This window comes from Acomys russatus, chromosome X, assembly GCF_903995435.1.
Source record: "Acomys russatus chromosome X, mAcoRus1.1, whole genome shotgun sequence".
Lineage (NCBI taxonomy): Eukaryota > Metazoa > Chordata > Mammalia > Rodentia > Muridae > Acomys > Acomys russatus.
This window is the reverse complement of record NC_067169.1, coordinates 8,469,067-8,489,123: the sequence shown is the minus strand read 5'-3', so window position 1 is coordinate 8,489,123 and position 20,057 is coordinate 8,469,067. Positions and strand designations below refer to the sequence as shown.

At 45.6% G+C, this 20,057-nt stretch overlaps 1 protein-coding gene across 1 annotated transcript in view; it reads left to right on the top strand.

The window, feature by feature from the left end:
* Window positions 1-19,352, top strand: part of Cdk16 (cyclin dependent kinase 16) — a 32,580-nt gene extending 13,228 nt beyond the window's left edge. Inside the window, exons 16-36 of the mRNA XM_051140845.1 lie at window positions 1,440-1,623; window positions 9,482-9,591; window positions 10,296-10,426; window positions 10,590-10,707; window positions 11,100-11,245; window positions 11,384-11,445; window positions 11,566-11,665; window positions 12,062-12,235; window positions 12,325-12,483; window positions 12,785-13,009; window positions 13,128-13,211; window positions 13,305-13,399; window positions 15,257-15,463; window positions 16,894-16,948; window positions 17,200-17,488; window positions 17,573-17,643; window positions 17,904-18,016; window positions 18,313-18,462; window positions 18,550-18,665; window positions 18,857-18,945; window positions 19,029-19,352. Coding sequence (XP_050996802.1) covers window positions 1,440-1,623; window positions 9,482-9,591; window positions 10,296-10,426; window positions 10,590-10,707; window positions 11,100-11,245; window positions 11,384-11,445; window positions 11,566-11,665; window positions 12,062-12,235; window positions 12,325-12,483; window positions 12,785-13,009; window positions 13,128-13,211; window positions 13,305-13,399; window positions 15,257-15,463; window positions 16,894-16,948; window positions 17,200-17,488; window positions 17,573-17,643; window positions 17,904-18,016; window positions 18,313-18,462; window positions 18,550-18,665; window positions 18,857-18,945; window positions 19,029-19,163 — 2,813 coding nt within the window. The 3' untranslated portion in view covers window positions 19,164-19,352. The remainder of the gene's footprint in view (window positions 1-1,439; window positions 1,624-9,481; window positions 9,592-10,295; window positions 10,427-10,589; window positions 10,708-11,099; window positions 11,246-11,383; window positions 11,446-11,565; window positions 11,666-12,061; window positions 12,236-12,324; window positions 12,484-12,784; window positions 13,010-13,127; window positions 13,212-13,304; window positions 13,400-15,256; window positions 15,464-16,893; window positions 16,949-17,199; window positions 17,489-17,572; window positions 17,644-17,903; window positions 18,017-18,312; window positions 18,463-18,549; window positions 18,666-18,856; window positions 18,946-19,028) is intronic.
* The last annotated feature ends 705 nt before the right edge of the window (window positions 19,353-20,057 follow it).

Below are 20,057 nucleotides of genomic sequence, written 5' to 3'. Positions count from 1 at the left end.
GGCGTTAGAGGATAGAATCACAGTAACAGACACCTCAGCACTAGCATCAAACTCCCTACAGATGCTAACTGAAAATAAGGAGTAAACCTGGTGGGTGGTGGTAGCGCACGCCTTCAATCCCAGCACTCAGGAGGCAGAGGCAGGCAGATCACTGAGTTCGAGGCCAGCCTGGTCTATAAAGTGAGTCCAGAACAGCCAGGGGACACAGGGATACCCTGTCTCAAAAACAAACAAACAAACAAAAAAATAATTTCTCTGTATCTGCATGAAAATGAGAGTGAAGATACTGTAGAAATAGTTTAGACTTTCTGAAACACCTGAGAGGGTTTCCTGAGCTTAAAGCATGTGACCACAATTTGAGGCTCTGCCTGGTGTTTAAGGACACAGCTCTGGAAGACACAGATCTGCACTGTTAAGGCACATGCTAGCTAAGGACAAATGATTTCACATTTCTGGCTCTCAGCTTCCCCCATTGTTAATCATGGGCCAAAAAACCACAGTTATGTGCCACCTGAGGCTACTATTTAAGTCCAACAAGTCACTTAAGCTGGGCAGACTCCAATAAACACATGGTTTAAAGACTGACTTCATCAGATTTGTCTAGTGAGTAACTCTAGTTCAAGAATCAAGTGTTGAAAAGTCTGTAATCCACTTCGGAGGTTGAGGCAGGTGGATCAAGGCAAATTAGATGCCAGCTTGGGCTTCATAGAGTTGGGAGAAATTTAGCAGAGCCCCTGTCTGAAACACACACACACACACGCTTTAGTTCAGGAAGGTAAGCCTTCTGGCTGTGAGGCACTCAGAAGGTGGTAATAAACTCTTTGCTCTTTCTATTTGAGTAAAAAACAAAAAACCTATTTATGTGTTTGAATGTTTTCCCTGTATGCATCTATGTGTGCCTTGTGCATTCCTGCTGATCCCCTGGAACTGATGTTATGGATGGTTGTGCTGGTAATTGAACTTCCATGTTCTGCAAGAGCAACAAGTGTTCTTAACTACCGAGTCATCTCTTCAGCCCCTACTTTTGGATTTGATGGACGAGAAGGGTAGTGCAATGAAAGGTAATTCTAGTTAGGCTAACAAAAACGCAGCTTTGACAGTATGAGACCTCAGTCCAAGGAGCAGAAAACACTTGCTCTAAGCTTTCTTTCTGAGGTCCTAAACACTTATCTTTGCTCATCTTGGAAGCCTTTGGCCTCCACCTTCCATAAGACCTTTTAACTTGATGTTAGGGAATTCCACAAGACATTAGTATCTTAGTTTTAATCTACAAGGTTAACCCCTAGTATTGGTTGCAGAGATCACAACCCACCACCCAATTTCCGCCAAATTGTGACGTTTCCAAGATGGCAGTAGCCCCCTGATTGTTGGGGGGCTCTGCTTCCGTTTCCGGCACAGAATCCGGAAGTGCCAGTTGAGGGTCCTCTTCCTATCTTCAGTTGCGTTGGCAGTTGGAGGACGACAGACGGTGATGGCGGCGGTCGCAGCGGATCCAGCCGCAGCTGCCGTCCCGGCCTCCGCTGAGGACACAGAGACACAGCACGAAGCAATGCCAGACCTGGACGAACAGTGGCGCCAAATCGGGAATGGGCGAGAGCGTCCACTGCGAGCTGGCGAAAGCTGGTGAGGCTGGGCTTCAATGAAGCCTTGGCCAAGGGGACCGTGGGGGTGTTAGTATCATGGGGGTACTTAGAAGCCAAAATCTTAGGAAGAGGAGGCGCGAGGCGGGGCACGGGGCTTGGTGGGCTGGAGGGAAAGAGGGGGCGTGGAGGTGCTAGTGAATGAATTGCAACGTTTGGGGGAAGAGGCGGGGCCGAGTGGGGACAAAATGAGGTTTGTTTGTGGTAGAGGCGTGAAGGGAATGGCCATGGGGTCAGGAGACTGCAGCAATTGGGAAGGGGGTGAAAGAGACTGCGTCTCAGAACCTGGAGCCTGGAAAAGAGGCTGGCTCCGTACTTAAGGCGGGGGCGTGGCGGGTGTTACGAAACGTTGCGTCGCTTGCAAGGAGCGGCCTACGAGTACTCGGAGCGCCTGTGAATCCGACGAGCTTGGTGGCATCTGCTGAAGAGCACCTCCATAGTCTATAGCTGTGGGCCAAGGGGCGGAGGGAGTGGTGGTATGGAGACAGTGCCTGGCTCCTGGGACCGAGGCTAAGGTCTGGGGTGGGGCCAGCCGTGGAGGAGGGGCGGTGCCTAGGACAGAAAATGGCGCCTGCGAAAGAGCAAAGATTGTGACGCGATAGGGTTTTTTTGTTTGTTTATTTTGTTTTGTTTTGTTGTCAAAGTCTCCTTCCTAAGACAGAAGAAAGTGCAGGTGATTTACAAAAGAAGGTTATTTGGGGAAACTTTTTTATTTGATTTTTGTAATCAGCAGAAATGGTTATTTTTAAAGATTCCACAGCTTTTGACAAATTGCCTTATTTTACTGATTTTTCAAAAATGCTAATCAGTGTCTCTTAAATTTTACTACTTCTGGGTTCTTATTTCTCTCCGAGTTGCGTCTCGTTTTTTAAGTTCTAAATATCGTAAGACCTACAAAGATTATAGTATAAAACATTTTACTTAAATTGATGGACATCCTGCTGAAAGAAATGGTTTATACACTTCAAAACTGGCAAGGTTGTGCAAGGCAGATGCTGAAGAACTGTTCCAGATTGAAGGAATTAATGCAGTTTAACAAGTCACAATTAAATGCAACATGTGATTCTCAGTTGGATCCTAGAACAGGAAAAATAAATAATGTTTTCAAATGAGGGTTCTTTCTCATAATTTATTTCTCTTTCACTGTAAATTTTATTGGGAAAAATCATTGAAATTTGACCAAGACCTGTTATCCAAGGGGTGACAAAATATTGATAATCTCTTGTTTGTGATAATTGTGGTCATGAAGGAATACCTCTTGTTTGGTGAAAAATATATACTGAAAATTTAGGGACAAAGAACCATCGTGTAATCAGCTTACCAAATGACTGAAAAACTAGCTTATGTAAAAATGCACATGGGAGGTAGGTTATCGAAATATTCGTCACAGGGTACAAAATTTAGTTAGACAAGAGGAACAAATTCAAGAGAGCCATTGTACAAGATGATGATTATACTTAATAGCATTCTATTCTATACTTGAAAATTGCTTAATAGATTTTACATATTTTTACCAAAAAAAAAAAAAACCTGTGACATAATTGATATGTTAAGGAGCTTGGTTTAGTGTTTTACAATGTATATATCAAAACATTTTGTTGTATATCATAAATGCACACATTTTTGTCTATTTTAATATAAATAAAAATACCCCAAAAATGATTTGGGAAAAATAAGAATAGAATAAATGGATAAAGTGTGTTAGATTTGGAGAATCTAAGGGCATACAGAGAAGTCTTTGTATTATTTTTCCTCCTCTTTTTGGAGACAAGGTCTCTATCAAGTAGTCCTGGCTGTCAGGGAACCCACTATACCAGGCTGGCCTTGCACTCAGAAATCTGGCTGAGATTACAGGCATATTCTACCTTACCTGGCTTTTTAAAAACACATTTTCAATGGGTTACTTCAAAGGAAAAAAATACTAAATTTTATATGTGGTTTTATCAACCCACATGAAGATTCAGAACATTATCTTAAAAGAATCCTATGCTTCTCCCATATGGAAATTCCTCTCCCTGTTTCATGAGAAACTATTAACCCTAAATTTTGAATTTCAATTAAAGGGCTCATTCTCATAAGTGTTTTAAGAGGGGGGGGGGGTTATGAAATAGACGGATGCATATTGTGAGCCCTTATATTTACATTGTATATAGTATCTGTATAATGTAATTTGAGACATTAACCTTGATTTCCTGGTTATAGCTCTGTCTGCCAGGTTTCTCAAATATTAAGATGCTGTTCTTAAGCAGTAATTTTAAAAATACATACATACACATATAATATATAATCAGGTAATCATATCCATCTGTCTCATGCAGTAGAAATAATAAAATTCTGAGTGACCTGCAAGGCTTTTAGAAGCTGGTACCCTTTTTCCATCCTAACTTTTTCCCTCTAATCTCTGATTATCAGCCATCAGTCCCTCCCTCTCTCCATCAGGGCCATCCACATTCGACTGTTGCTGTTCTTTACATCTTAGGTCCTTTCTCAGGTTTTCTTACTTTACAGAGCTCCTAAATAACACCGCCAGTGAAATGTGTGTACATTACTGGGGAGATAAATTACAATTCCAAACTTGGAGGATATAGTAATTTTTTTTCTGCCATTATATCATAAGTCTCCAGCAAAGACTAGCCTCAATCAATCCTGAAGATAAACAGTAACCAAACTGTTTTTGTAGCTCATTTGGAAATGTCCAGAGGGTCCTCAAAGGTGTTCATGCCCCTTTCCTACCTTGACAGATGTGTCATGATTGTGCCATTGGGAGATAAGACATGAGATGCCATCAGTCATTCCTCTTCCTTTTTTTTTTTTTAAAGCAGGATTTCTCTGTGTAACAGCTGTGACTGTCCTGGATTTGCTTTGTAGACCAGGCTGGCTGCCTGCCTCTGCCTTCCAAGTGCTGGGATTAAAGGCGTGTGCCACCACCGCCCGGCCTGAGATCCTAAATTACACTGCCAGCAGTGGATCTTTGGTGTAAGGAAAATGGTTTAGAACTAAGTAGAGATGGTGGGTACAGAACATTGTCAATGTACTAAATGTTAATGAATTGTTCACTTTCAAATGGGTTCATTTTATGTTAACTTCACCTCATTAAAAACATTACCACACCAGTGTTGGTTGAATATTAAAGCCAATTTGTTTCTCCTGTTGGATTTGTTACCAAGCATTTTGCCATGCTCCACTTTTTGATGCTTAAATTAGGTAAAAGCAAAGTATCTCAAAGTTCTATATGGGTTTGCTGCCATAGTTGGTAAATACCTGTTTATAAAGCATTTGAACTCAAGGACTAGCTCCAAATCATACATCTGTGTCAGGATTACTTGCACCTCCCATCCTTGGTTTAATAGCAAGTGTGGTTAATTAATTTGGTCATCTTTATGGATTAATTTTCTTAGATGCATTTATTTGGAGGGGGCACACCATGTGATTCCTTGTGCTGGAGGAGGCCAGAGACTACTTGCAGAAGTCAGTTTGCTCCTTCAATCCTGTATTTCCTGGGGGATCAAATTTGGTTCAGCAGGTTTGGTGGCAAGCTCCTTTACCTACCTACCCACCCTCCACCTTAGTGTTTTTGCTTTTGTTTCTTTGCTTTTTGAGACAGGGTTTCTCTCTGTAGGCTTGGCTGTCCTAGACTTGCTTTGTAGACCAGGCTGGCCTCCAACTCAGAGATCCACCTGCCTCTGCCTCCCTGAGTGCTGGGATTAAAGGCGTGCGCCACCATGCCCAGCCTCTTATTTTTTTTTGATACTGTACTTCTCATTGATCCTAGAGCTCTGTTTTAGCTAGACTGGCCAGCAAACCTCTGGTATCCTGTCTCCACACCCACCCCCTTAAATGCTGAGATTACCACTTTTGTTCGTTTTCGATTTTTCCAGACAGGGTTTCTCTGAGTAGCCTTGGCTTTCCTGGTCCTGTAGACCAGGCTGGCCTTGAACTCACAAAGATGGGCCTGCCTCTGCCTCCTGAGCACTAGGGTGTAAGGTGTGCACCACCACCACCTGGCTCATGCCAGACTTTTTGCTTAGCCTTTATTTATTTATTTATTTATTTATTTATTTTGTTTTTTGAGACAGGGTTTCTCTGTGTAGCCTTGACTGTCCTGGACTTGCTTTGTAGACCAGGCTGGTCTCGAACTCACAGCGATCCACCTGCCTTAGTTCCCCCCCCCCAAGTGCTGGGATTAAAGGTGGGTGCCACCACACCCGGCTCTTGCTCAGCTTTTTATGTAGCTATTGAAGATCCAAACACAACAAGCCCTTGACTGAGCCCCTAAAGGGCTTATGTTTTGAGACCACATTTAAATCTCTAAAAAGATAGTTTCCTTAGAAAGAGTTGTTCTTCTGACAATGAATTGTCTCCATGCAGGGCACAGACAACTTCCTAACAAAGTTAAACAACTATAGAGATCTTAGGTAAAGAAAGAATGGTAGCTAGGTTCAGAGTTACACTAACAGTACAGTTTCATAGGACATTAAGAAACGTTGATGAGTCCAGGCCTTTAATGCCGGCACACGAGGGGCAGAGGCAGGCAGATCTCTGTGAGTTCGAGGCCAGCCTGGTCTACAAAGTGAGCCCAGGACAGCCAGGGCTATTACACAGAGAAACCCTGTCTCGGGGGAAAAAAAAAAGAAATTTATAGTAGCATATCTAACTACATGATTAGTTGAGGAAGATAAACGTATTTTGTTCTTTGAGGTCTCACACTGTAACCTAGGCTAGCCACAGACTTGTGACAATGCCCCCCACCTTAGCCTCCAAAGTGCATTATTTGATATGTCATTTTCAAAAATATTAAATAGGAAGAACTGGGAATGGTGACCTGAAGGGCCCCTAATCCCAGCACTAGGGAGGTTGAATCAGGGGATCAGAAAGCCAAAGCCAATGTAGGCTATTTGAGAACTTGTTTCAGAAAAATTGGAAAACTGCCTGCCTCTGTCTCCCAATTGCTGGGATTAAAGGCATGTGCCATCTATGGGAGAAAAGCAACTGTGTTCTCTCTCTCTCAGAGACAATTTAGGCATTTTGTAGTGTATTGTCTTAAGTTTGGAAAGACAGATCAACAGAACTTTTTTTTTTTTTTTTTTTTTTGGTTTTGGTTTTGGTTTTTTAAGACAGGCTTTCTCTGTGTAGCATTGACTGTCCTGGACTCACTGTGTAGACCAGGCTGGCCTCAAACTCACAGTGATCCACCTGCCTCTGCCTCCTCAGTGCTGGGATTAAAGACGTGCACCACCACACCCAGCCAGATCAACAGAACTTAGAAAGAGATGTGGGCATGGTGGCACATTAGTATGCTGTCAGCATTCAGGAGACTGATTTGGGCAGATTGGCACAAGTTTGAGACCAGCCTGGCAAGAATATTTAGAGAACAAGATGAGCACAGCAATACACATCTGAAATCTTAGTACTTGGCAAGCTAAAGCAGGGGGCTCAGGAGTTTGGAGCCATACTGCCAAGTGAAACCCTGCCTCAAAAATGTTACAAGCAAGGCAAGAAGGACAGTTAGTTTTATAAGAACATAGTGGTAAAGATTATTAGGTGTTTATGGTCATCCTAATATATAGTTCAAGGCCAGCCTAGGCTACATAAGACCTTGTCTCAACCACAAAAAAAAAAAAAAAAAAAAATGAATTGAGTATGTAGGCAGGCATTGATGGCACACTTCTTTAATTCCAGCACTCTGGAGGCAGAAGCGAGGTCTACATAGTTCCAGGACAGCCATTGCAACATAGTAAGGCCCTGTCTTGAACAAAAAATATGTAAAAAGGAACACTGGAGCCAGGGGGTGGTGGAGCACGCCTTTAATTCCAGCACCCGGGAGGCAGAGGCAAGCATATCACTGTGAGTTTGAGGCCAGCCTGGTCTACAGAATGAGTGCCAGGACAGCCAGCACTGTTGCATAGAAAATGTCAGTCTCAAAAAACCAAATAAAGAGGGTGGGGGGATACTGGAGAAATGGCTCAGCAGTTAAGAATGCATACTGCTTCCAGAGGCCCTGAGTTTGGTTCCCAACACCCACATTAGGTGGTCTGCAGCTACCAGTTACTCCAGCCTCAGGGAATCTAATGATTTCTGGCCTCTAAGAGCCTCTGCAGTGACTCTTGTAAACAGGCACACACACACATACATAATTAAAAGTATGCAAAAGAAAGCACAGAATTGGCAATGATTTGGTGACCAAAAAAAAAAAAAAAGTGACTATAGTAATTTTATACAAAAGACCCAAATCCTAATTATCTTTGGGTGTGTTAGCCACAGGATACTGGGCAGTAAAGAACTCAATAGTGTGCCTTTATGTATATTTGAACTTATTCAAAAAAATTTGATAGAGCAATGTTATATTTATTACCTGTATCTTTTAAATTGTTGTGCAGGATGGTTGTGATAGGTTGCTGATACTAGTAATGAATTCACCAAGACAGAAGTAGATAGAAAGTTTATTACATAAGAGGTGGCCTTTATTGAGGCAGGGGTGTTCTGTGCAGACAGTGAAGCATTGTTTCCATGACCCAGTGGCCTAGAACATTTGCAGTTGGGGCTTATGGTGAGTAGAGTTAACCCTTTCTGACCAGATGACAGTTATCAGTGGCCTTGCTTTGAGCCCATGCTGCCCTGAGTCAGTAACCATGTTGTTTTGAGGTTGTCTGTCCCAGAGATAAACATAATTAAATAAAATCTCCCCTGGCTATTGGAGCTCTAGCTGTCCTGGAACTCACTCTGTAGGCCAGGCTGGCCTCAAACTAAGAGCTCTGCCTGCCTCTGCAGAAGGTTGGGATTAAAGACATGTGCCACTACTGCCTGGCTAAAAATATTTTTTAAACTTGAGCCGTGTCTCCCTTTGCATTGAAAAATACTATTAACTAGCTAGGCAGTGGTGGTGCATGCCTTTAATCCCAGCACTCGGGAGACAGAGACAAGCAGATCTCTTGAGTTTGAGGACAACCAGGGCTGCACAGAGAAATTTGGTCAGAAGGAAGGAAATACTGATAACTATAAATGAGCTTTACTTTTTTTTTTTTTTTTTTTTTTTTTGGTTTTTCGAGACAGGGTCTCTCTGTGTTGCCTTGGCTGTCCTGAACTTACTTTGTAGACCAGGCTGGCCTTGAACTCACAGCGATCTGCCTGCCTCTGCCTCCTGAGTGCTGGGATTAAAGGCGTGCGCCACCATGCCCGGTGAGCTTTAGTGTGAATCTGGAAGGGAAAATGACAACCTACACGTTAGTAGGTAGCATGATAGGTTGACCACATGAGTTCCTAGGTGGGAACGCATGTTTTCCTGGAATAAATATGCCAGGGTCTGGAGAGGAGGGAAGGTAATGTACAGACAAAACCCCAAAACATGCTGAAATAGAAAGCCAGGTATGATTCATGTCTATGATCCTAGCATGGAGGTTGAGGCAACAAGTTCACTGCCAGCCAGGACTATGTAGTGAGACCCTGTCTCAAAAGAGACCACCCCCCAAACCAAACACCCAGCATAGCTGAGCATGGGGGGGCGGTATGTACACACCTTTTAATGCCAGCGTTCAGGAGACTGAAGCAGAAGGAATCAGAGAGCTTGAGGCCCACTTGGGTGGCATATGCAGTATGTTTCAAGCCTAACAGTGGTACAAGATGTCATTTCAAAAACAAAAGAAAACAAAAAAACAGAAGAACAAATAAAAAACGTTGGGTCGTCTTAATAGGCAAATGCGCATTTGACTGAATAAATTTTTGCTTCGTAGTTTTCCATGCTGCTGACAATTTCCTGCTGGAATTACAGTGGATTAACAGGTAACACTGCAAATGACGATGGTTGTACAATCATATGACACCCTTGTTGTCTGTCTGGGTTCCAGGTTCCTTGTGGAGCAACACTGGTATAAACAGTGGGAGGTGTACGTGAAGGGAAGGGACCAAGATGCTAACACCTTTCCTGGCTGTATCAACAACGCTGGGCTCTTCGAAGGTACCAAGCTTCAGCCTCTCCCCATCTGCCTTGCCCTGGAGTTCTGATCCCCTTTGTCCCCACAAGGGTCCATACTCTAATTCTTTTTCTTTTGGTTGTTTTTCGAGACAGGGTTTCTCTGTGTAGCCTTGGCTATCCTGGACTCCCTTTGTAGACCAGGCTGGCCTCGAACTCACATCAATCTGCTTGCCTCTGCCTCCTAAGTGCTGGGATTAAAAGATACGCTACCATGCCCAGCCATACTCCCATTCTTTATGCTTAGTCATTGGTGGGGTGGCCAGCATTAGCAGTTCCTTTCTTGCCAGTCGTTCGCCTTTAATCCCAGCACTTGGGAGGCAGAGACAGGCGGATTTCTGTGAGTTTGAGGCCAGCCTGGTCTACAAAGTAAGTCTAGGTCAGCCAAAACTACACAGAAAAACCCTGTCTCAAAAAAAACAACAACAAACAAAACAAAACAAAAAACAGCCGGGCGGTGGTGGCACATGCCTTTAATCCCAGCACTCGGGAGGCAGAAGCTGATGAATCGCTGTGAGTTCGAGGCCAGCCTGGTCTATAAAGTGAGTCCAGGACAGCCAAGGCTAAAACAGAGAAACCCAGTCTGGAAAAAAAAAAAAACCAAAACAACAGTAACAAAAAAGCAAAACCAAAAAACAGTTCCTTTCTTAATTCATGCTTTGCCATGCCCACACCCCTACCCCCTGCAGATCAGAAGAGCTGGCACCTCAGGGAGGGACTGCTCGAAGGAACTGATTATGTGCTGCTCCCGGGGCCTGCTTGGAACTATCTGGTCAGCTGCTATGGCTTAGAGGATGGCCAGCCACCTATTGAGCGAAAGGTAAATGGGTGGGGCAGATGCTAAGTGTGTATGTTAGGTTTCTCTGGAAAGCTGGGGATGAGGAAGGGCCGTGTAGGCTTGGGCTGGGCACAGTGCTGTGTGAACCTGTGTTCCTCTGTCATTTCAGTGGGCTTTGAGTGTGGGTGCTCCTTTCCCTTCACAGGTCATCGAGCTTCCTGGCATCCAGAAGGTAGAGGTGTACCCAATAGAGTTGCTGCTTGTCCAGCACAGTGATATGGAGACAGCTCTCACCATTCAGTTCAGCCACACTGATTCTCTGGGTGAGTCTCAGGGCCTCTGGGATAAGTTGCTGCCCCTAGCCGTGGCTTACATCTGTGGTACCTGAGGCGGTGCACCCTTACAGCTTCCTTGAGAAGGCACTAGTGAAACTGGACGAAGGTGGTGGTGATTGAGTTAAGCACACTGGAGTCCAGAAAGAACGAACTGTATTCCAGTCGCTTGGGTGGGGGTGGATAAAAGAGTATCTCTTTACTGGGAGGGTCTCAAAGTCTGAGGTTCTAAGGGTGAGTCACTCATGTGGAGGTTGATTTGAGGACATAGGGTATTGGTTAAATAATCAAAGTCTGAAAGTAAGCTACAGCTCTCAAAGGAGTCAGTAAGGGTATCAAATAAGGTCCCAGAAGATATGGTCACGCTCCATTGCCCTCCACAGATCTAGTCTTGCAAACAGCTCGGAAACGGTTTCTGATAGAGCCTAAGGAAGACACACGCCTCTGGATCAAGAACGCAGAGGGCTCTTTGGATCGATTGTGCAACATGCAGATCACACTGCTTGATGCCTGCCTTGAGGCTGGGCAGGTAACAATGAGGAGGATTTCTCTGTGCAAGTAGCCTGGTGGATGGATTCCTGGCAGTAGTCAGACCAGGGAAGGGCATGGTACCCATCAGGCCTTTCTACTAATGTGTTTCTTTTTCCTTTCTCTGCTTTATCCCCAGTTGATCATCATGGAGACTCGAAACAAAGATGGCACTTGGCCCAGCACACAGATTTGTGGCATGTGAGCCCTTGGGGTGTCATGCAGAGTGGGGGCACCCCACAGTAGACAGACAGAACCTACGAGTACAGAGCACCCACCTGTAGTAGGCCTTAGCTCATAGGGTTTCTCATCCAACCCCAGGAACAACATGCCGGAAGAGGATGAGGAGTTCCAGGGTCAGCCGGGCATCTGTGGCCTTACCAATCTGGGCAACACGTGCTTCATGAACTCGGCCCTACAGGTTGGGCCATTAGATCTATGTGTGGCACAGCTACAGGGCTTAGGTATTGGGGAACAGAGCTAGGGGGACAAGGGGTGGGAGAATTGACGATTACAGTACAAGGGGTCAGGTTGAAAGCCAAGGCTCCACAAATCTGATCTGGTGTGTGTGCCCACATTTGCTCCCGAAGTATCAACACCGTCTCCCTTTACTTGCTCCCTGTCCTCCCTTCTTTTCCTTCGGCACTACCATTTTCCTCCTCCAGAGATACTGACCTCTTCTCTGATGCTTTTACTGCATTCACGCTTCAACCTTTCCCCTTCTCTCTCCATTTCCCTCTGCCTCCTCCTCCTTCTTGTTCTCACTTGCATCACCTCACGTCTCCTCTACCTCTTTCACCGGGCCCTACCTCCACAGTGCCTCAGTAACGTGCCACAGCTCACAGAGTACTTTCTCAACAACCGCTACCTGGAGGAGCTCAACTTCTGGAACCCTCTGGGCATGAAGGGTGAGCTTGCTGAAGCCTATGCCGATCTGGTAAAGCAGACCTGGTCTGGCTACCACCGCTCCGTTGTACCAAATGTGTTCAAGGTGTGACTCAACCCCGTGGACTCCCGCTGTCATTTCTCTTGCTTCGCCTACATCCTTCTCACACTCTTACCACACAACTGTCTCCTCAGAACAAAGTTGGCCATTTCGCATCCCAGTTTCTGGGCTACCAGCAGCATGACTCGCAGGAATTACTGTCGTTCCTCCTGGATGGGCTGCATGAGGACCTCAATCGAGTTAAAACAAAAGAATATGTTGAGCTGTGCAATGGTGCGGGGCGACCAGATCTGGTAAGCTACCCACTAGCGCTACAGGGTTGCTTACTGCCTCAGGAAGTCTCTTGTGTCACCAGTCTACCTAACACCATTTTGTCAGTTTCCTATTTTGATCTTCACCCCAACCTCAGTCACAGCACCATATCTGTCCCCTTAGCTGCCTCAGGCCCTTCATAAATGACGGAACATGAGTTCCAGATAGACCTAGCTGTAACCCTGCCACTAGGCTTCAACACTGCCCTTTACCTCAAACCCCTATGAATCTATCCCCAAACCTTTCCCTCTGCCCCTAACCCGCCTTCATGCTTGTCAACAGGAAGTGGCTCAGGAAGCCTGGCAGAACCACAAACGACGAAATGATTCTGTGATTGTGGATACTTTCCATGGCCTTTTCAAGTCCACACTGGTGTGCCCTGATTGTGGCAATGTATCTGTGACCTTTGACCCCTTCTGCTACCTCAGTGTCCCACTGCCTGTCTGCTCCAGGAGGGTCTTAGAGGTCTTCTTTGTCCCCATGGATCCCCGCCGCAAGCCAGAACAGGTAGGGGTATGGGAAAACGAGGGACATGCAGTCAGAATTTTAATAGTTTCCTCAAGGTTTTCTGCATTAACCTACCATAAGCTCTTTTGATCTCCTGTGGATGTTATTTCTCCCTCAGCACCAGGTTGTGGTCCCCAAAAAGGGCAATATTTCAGATCTGTGTGTGGCTCTATCTACACATACAAGTGTTGCACCAGACAAGGTGAGACTTTGAAGAGGGAGGATGGGTAGGTAGGATTTAAAGGAAGAAAGGCCTTGCACACTGACTGTCCCTATGTCCCTGTTCTATTCCCAGATGATAGTAGCTGATGTCTTCAGCCACCGATTCTATAAGCTTTACCAGCTGGAAGATCCTCTAAGTGGCATCTTGGATCGTGATGATATCTTTGTGTGAGTGAGGAAAGCAAGGGGAAGGAATAGAGGAAGCTCCCTTCAACTTTCATTTTTGGGTTTTGTTGTTGTTGTTGGGGGTTTTTTTGTTTGTTTGTTTTGTTCTTTTTTTTGTTTTGTTTTGGTTTGGTTTGGTTTGGTTTTTGGTTTTTCAAGACCTGGTTTCTCTGTGTAACTTTGGCTGTCCTGGACTCACTTTGTACACCAGGCTGACCTCTAATTCACAGAGATCCACCTGCCTGTGCCTCCCCAGTGCTGGGATTACAGGTGTGTACCACCTGGCTTTCCCCACCATTTTTATTTTGCCCTGCTGGGGATGGAACCCAGAACTCAAGAGCGTGTAAGACAAGTACTCTTAATTAAACACTTGAGCTATACTCTTAAACACTTGAGCTACACTTATAGTCCAATTCATATACTTGTAAGTGTATATTATATATACATATGTGTATACAGAGACAGAGACATGGTCTCTCTGTGTAGCCCTGGCTGTCCTAGAACGCGGTATGTAGACCAGACTGTCTTCAAACTTAGATACCTACCTGCTTCTGCCTCCCATGTGCTAAGACTAAAGGTATGCACCACTATGTCTAGCAATATGCTTATTTTATTTTATTTTATTTTTAAACCATTTTATTTAATTTTGCTTTATTTGCATTGGTTGAGGCCATAAGATCCCCTGGAACTGGAATTACAGACAGTTGTAAGCTGCCATGTGGGTGCTGGGAATTGAACCTGGGTCCTTTGGAAGAACAGACAGTGCTCTTAACCACTGAGCCATCATTCCAGCCCCCAATATGCTTCTCTATGTAGCCTTGGCTGTTCTGGAATCACTTTGTAGACCAGACTCACCTCAAACTCACAGAGATCCACCCTCCTCTGCCTCCTGAGTGCTGGGATAAAAGGCGTGTGCCACCACCGCCCAATAATATGCCTCTTTTAAAATCTATTCATTAAAAAAATAAATAAATAAAATAAAATCTATTCATTATATATTTTGGAAGTGCTGCAGTTAAAATCCAAGCCCCCTGCATGCTAGGCAAGTGCCTTTCTACTGAACTATGCCCTGCTTCCCACAATTTTATCTATCTGTCTGTCTTTTGTTTTGTTTTGTTTTTTTCAAGAAAAGTTTCTCTGTGTAGCCCTTGCTGTCCTGGAACTTACTCTGTAGACTAGGCTAGCCTTGAACTTAGAGATCTGTCTGCCTCTGCCTCCCGAGTGCTAAGATTAAAGGCCTGTGCCACCACTACCCGGTTCCCACAACAATTTTAATAGTTTGGGCAGGCCGGCTGTGATGGTGCATGCCTTTAATCCCAGCACTCGGGAGGCAGAGGCAGACAGATTTCTGTGAGTTCGAGGCCAGCTTGTTCTACCAAGTGAGTCCAGGATAGGCAAGGCTACATAGAGAAACCATGTCTTGAAAAACCAAAAAACCCAAAACTTTGGGCAACTAAAAACTAAACAAAGCTTTGTGAATAGAAATTTTCTTTGTAAACAAAAGTTTTCCATAGGAAAAATATTTTGGTTTGGTTTTTTTGGTCTTTCGAGACAGGGTTTCTCTGTGTACCCTTGGCTGTCCTGAACTCACTTTGTAGACCAGGCTGGCCTGAACTCACAGAGATCCGCCTGCCTCTGCCTCTGGAGTGCTAGGATTAAAGGCGTGCACCAATTGCTCTTCCAAAGGTCATGAGTTCAATTCCCAGCAACCACATGGTAGTTCACAACCATCTATAATGAGATCTGGTGTCCTCTTCTGGCTTGCAGGCAGGATATTGTGTACATAATAAATAAAGAAATCTTAAAAAAAAAAAAAAAAAAAAAAAGAATAAACCAATTCTCTCCCGCCCCCACATACAGATATGAAGTGACTGGTCGTATTGAGCCTGTTGAGGGTTCAAGAGATGACATTGTGGTTCCTGTTTACCTGAGGGAGCGTACCTTATCACGAGACTACAACAACTCGTACTATGGTCTGATTCTTTTTGGGCACCCCCTCCTGGTGTCAGTGCCTCGGGACCGGTTCTCCTGGGAGGGCCTATATAACATCCTGATGTACCGGCTTTCGTAAGTACCATTTTCCTAGGGTCACGGGCAAGTGGATTGAGGGCAGAACCAAGGTCAATACTCAGACTTGAGTTTTTGAGTTGCTGTTTGGCACATCCAAGGGACAGTTCAAAAGCTGAGCATGGTGGCGCACGCCCTTAATCGCAGCACTCGGGAGGCAGAGGCAGGCTGGTCTCTCTGAGTTCAAGGCCAGCCTGGTCTACAAAGCAGGTCCTAGGACAGCCAAGGACAGAGGGGAACCATATGTCAAAAAACAAAACAACAACCACCAAAAAAGAGAGAAAAAGAAACAAAAACAGAGGACAGTTCATACTAAACATGGTAAGATAACTTTTGAGGCTTTTTCTTTTTCTAGACCTCTGGCTTCTCTAATGCTTCTCTTTGGTCCTGGAAATACAGAGGTGACCCCCCCCCCAAAAAAAAGTAGAGACAACTTCAATTTGTGTGTAATTGTCTTCTACAGAGAGACTTGGATGTATTTTTACCAGTAGTTTTATCCTTGTACCTAAAATCCAGAGTCTTCAGCATGGAAGGCAAGCAAAGTACATTATCTGAATTAATCTCTCCTTCATTCTATCTCAAAAGTCCATCCTTGGAAGGTTTCTCTGACATTAATTCATAACTGATTGTATATTTGCTTTAGACTTTAATTCCACACTCTCAACCAGTACACTAATATCTATGCCCAGGCCACTACTAGTGTTTTTGTTGTTGTTTTGGTTTTGGTTTTTCGAGGCATGGTTTCTCTGTGTAGCCTTGCCTGTCCTGGACTCACTCTGTAGACCAGGCTGGCCTTGAACTCACAGCGATCTGCCTGCATCTGCCTCCAAGTGCTGGGATTAAAGGGGTGCACCACGACGCCGGGCTACTACTGGTGTTCTTAATCTCTTCATGCATTTATGTCACTACTTCACCACTTTCCAGGTCCATGATTAAGAAATGTCAGATGTGAAGTTGGGCGTGGTGGTGCACGCCTTTAATCCCAGCAGTCGGGAGGCAGAGGCAGGCAGATTGCTGTGAGTTCGAGGCCAGCCTGATCTACACAGCGAGTTCCAGGCCAGCCAGAGCTACACAGAGAAACCTTGTCTTGGAAAAAAAAAGAAAGAAATGTCATGTGGTGGTGCATGCCTACAATCCCAGTTTCTTGGGCAACTGTGGCAGGAGAATCATCTGGCCAGCTTGAGTAACTTACTAAAACTGTCTCAAAAAAAACTTTCCCAGAAAAAGTAGCTCAGTGAGGAAGCATTAAAGTAACATTCTCAAAGACCTGAGAGAGAGAGAGAGAGAGAGAGAGAGAGAGAGAGAGAGGCAGACCCCGAGAACTATTAAGTCAGTTCACCACTGACTTCTCCACCATACCCAAGTAAACTCTTAGGATGCCCCACCCTCCTTGTGCCCCTGACTTGGGAGTCTTCTCTGCTCTATTACAGACGATACGTGACCAAACCCACCTCAGATGAGGATGATGGCGATGAGAAAGGTGAGGTAAAAGGAAGGTGAGAAGGGAGAGAGGCCCAATAAGGATGAGTGTATCTTACTTAGTAGGGGTGAAGGGCTGAGGAACAATGGGTTTGGGGGATATGTATGACCCATGCAGGGTTCCTTTGGATATGTGTTGAAGCCCAGTTCCCTGGAATGCCCACATTTCCATTCTTGACATCGTCTCTGTCCTAGGTGATGACGATGACGATGATGATGAGGAAGAAGAGGAGGAGGAAGAGGAAGAGGATGAAGAGGATGATGAAGAGGAGGATGACCAGGATGACGATGATGACATAGGCAGCAGCAGTGATGAAGAAACAGAGGAGATACGTGGGCCTTCCCCTGGCAGTAATGTCCAAGAGGCAGAGCAGGAGCAGGCTGGGCCCAGCTCTGGGGTCACCACTAGATGCCCATTCCTCTTAAACAACAGCCTTCAAACATCTCAGTGGCCCCCAAGGCGACGGAGGAAACAACTGTTTACTCTGCAGACAGTGAATTCCAATGGAACCAGTGACCGGACCATCTCTCCTGAAGAAATCCAAAGTATGTTCTCTAGCTGGGCTTGCAGATAGCAGGAGGAAGGATCTCCTAGCAACAGGAGCATAACCATCTCTTCTGCATCCCTAGACCAGCCATATATTGCCATGGATTGGGAGCCAGAGATGAAGAGGCGTTACTATGATGAAGTGGAGGCTGAGGTAAATGGAAGTGGGACCCTAGGGATGGGAGAACCTTGCAGTTCACACTTCAACCCTTTATACATCCTCCCCCCCCAACTCCAGCTAGGAACAGAGCCAAGAGATCCAGGCCCAGGACCGGCCTGGTCTTGGCACCTGCACACCTCTGGGAGCACCATGGTCTCAGGTTCTGACTCCTTGCTCTGTGATTCCGCACTGCCCCATTTTTCTCCACTTTCCTCATGTCTGATCCTCTGGACACTTAACTCCCCCCTCCCCAGGGCTATGTGAAGCATGATTGTGTGGGATACATGCTGAAGAAAAATCCAGTGCAGCTGAAGGAGTGCATCAAACTCTTCACCACTGTGGAAACACTTGAAAAGGAGAACCCCTGGTGAGGGCCTCGAAATTATCAAGAGTGATTTCGTGAGGGGTGCTATAGCTAGAGCCTTGGTTTAACAGAAGTACTCAACAAACAGGAGCAAGTGAGATTCCCAGGCCTTACTGAAAGTCAGAGCAGCCTTTCCAAAAAAATGCAAACAAGCAGCACATGCCGGCAGTCTTTCAGTGAAGCTGTCTGAGAGGGAGAGGGAATGAATGAGAAGGAATCTTGATGGACCCGTAAAGAACACAGGAGGCATGAGGCACGTTGCTCAGAGTGTCCTTTCCTGACCTGGCTTCTCTCTGTAGGTACTGCTCCTCTTGTAAGCAGCACCAACTGGCCACCAAGAAGCTGGACCTCTGGATGTTACCGGAAGTCCTCATTATCCACCTGAAGCGTTTTTCATTTTCCAAATTATCTCGGGAGAAGCTGGACACCCTGGTGCAGTTTCCTATCCGGTCAGCAGGAGCCTTACAGAGAAAGGCTGTGGGAGACGGGAAGGTACAGGTGGAGTCCACCGATATTTACTGTCTTCTCACCTACAGGGATCTGGATTTCTCTGAGTTTGTCATCAAACCAAAGAATGAGTCTGCTCCAGACCTGTACAAATACGATCTCATCGCAGTTTCCAACCATTATGGTGGCATGCGTGATGGACACTGTATGTGCCAGGCTGTGGTCCAGGGGGCATGCTTTGGGGGGGCTCTAGACTAGGAGTCAGGGTGTACCTAGTGTCTGCCTAGGTGGTATATGGGCCAGAGACAAAATTATTAAGGCAGAAGAGCATAAAAGTAGACTTGGATAGTTCAGAGAGTCAAGAGGGTGGTGAGGATGGTGTTCTGTTTATTTCAGACACAACATTTGCCTGCAACAAGGACAGTGGCCAGTGGCACTACTTCGATGACAGTAGCGTCTCACCTGTCAATGAGAATCAGATTGAGGTATAGCTTTCTGTGTCCTCACTTGCCCCCTTTCCTCCTCTCCCTTTCTTACTTCCAAACTGAACTATGCCCTTTCCCTGCAGTCCAAGGCAGCCTATGTCTTGTTCTACCAACGCCAAGATGTGGGTAGACGTCAGTCCCAGAAGGCTTCACCTGATTCCGCCTCCTCTCCTGCCTCTGCTTCGACGCCCAACCAGGAGATCATGGACGTAAATTAAAGAGCCCTGGAATCTACCACAGAGAAGGATGTCCCTTTCACCACTCCCTCATGTCTACCCCTTCTCATACCTGTGTTCATTCTCCCCCAGGCATTGCAGGCTTTAGTCTGTGGCTACTGTTCTCTTGTACCGCTGTATTATTCTCTAAGGAAGAAGAGCCCCTGTGCCACTGTCAGTGTGCCGCCGCCCCCCCCCCCCCCCCCCCCCCCCCCCCCCCCCCCGCGCCGCCGTGTGTGATCGTACAGCAGTGACTTCCCATCCCGGTCTTATTTATGCTGCCCCTTCCCTCTTTTCCTCACCCCAAAGTGTTCTTAGTGCCTGATAATGGGGGGGTTCGCGTGAATACAGAGTGTATTTTCTTAATAAGACCATCCCTTCTGCTGTGTATAAAATATACCTACAAAGTTCCATTCTCCCATACTCAGCAGTATGTTTCTTTTTCTTCTTTTTTTTTCCCTTCCCTACGTACTTACTACACACCAATCACAGGGCTTTGTTCTGTGTTATTATTGAAGGTCAGGTGTGGTATGTGGTTGATGCTGTTCTGAGTGGATTTGGGTTTTGTTTTCGGGTTTGTTTGTTTTTTATATAGAGTTTCTGTGTGTAACAGTACTGGCTGTCCTGGAACTTACTCTGTAGATCAGCCTGGCCTCAAACTCACATGGATCCACCTGCTTCTGCCTCCCAAGTGCTGGGATTAAAGGTGTGCACCACCACCACAAGCGCAAGGCTGCGTTTCTTGTTTTTGAGACAGGGTCTGTCTGTATTGATCTGGCTGTCCTGGAACTCACTGTGTAGACCACGTTGGCTTTCAACTCAAAGATTGGGCTCTGCCTCCTGAGTGTTGGAATTAAAGGCGTGGCTACCATACCTGGAAGGTTTAAGTGTTTGCTA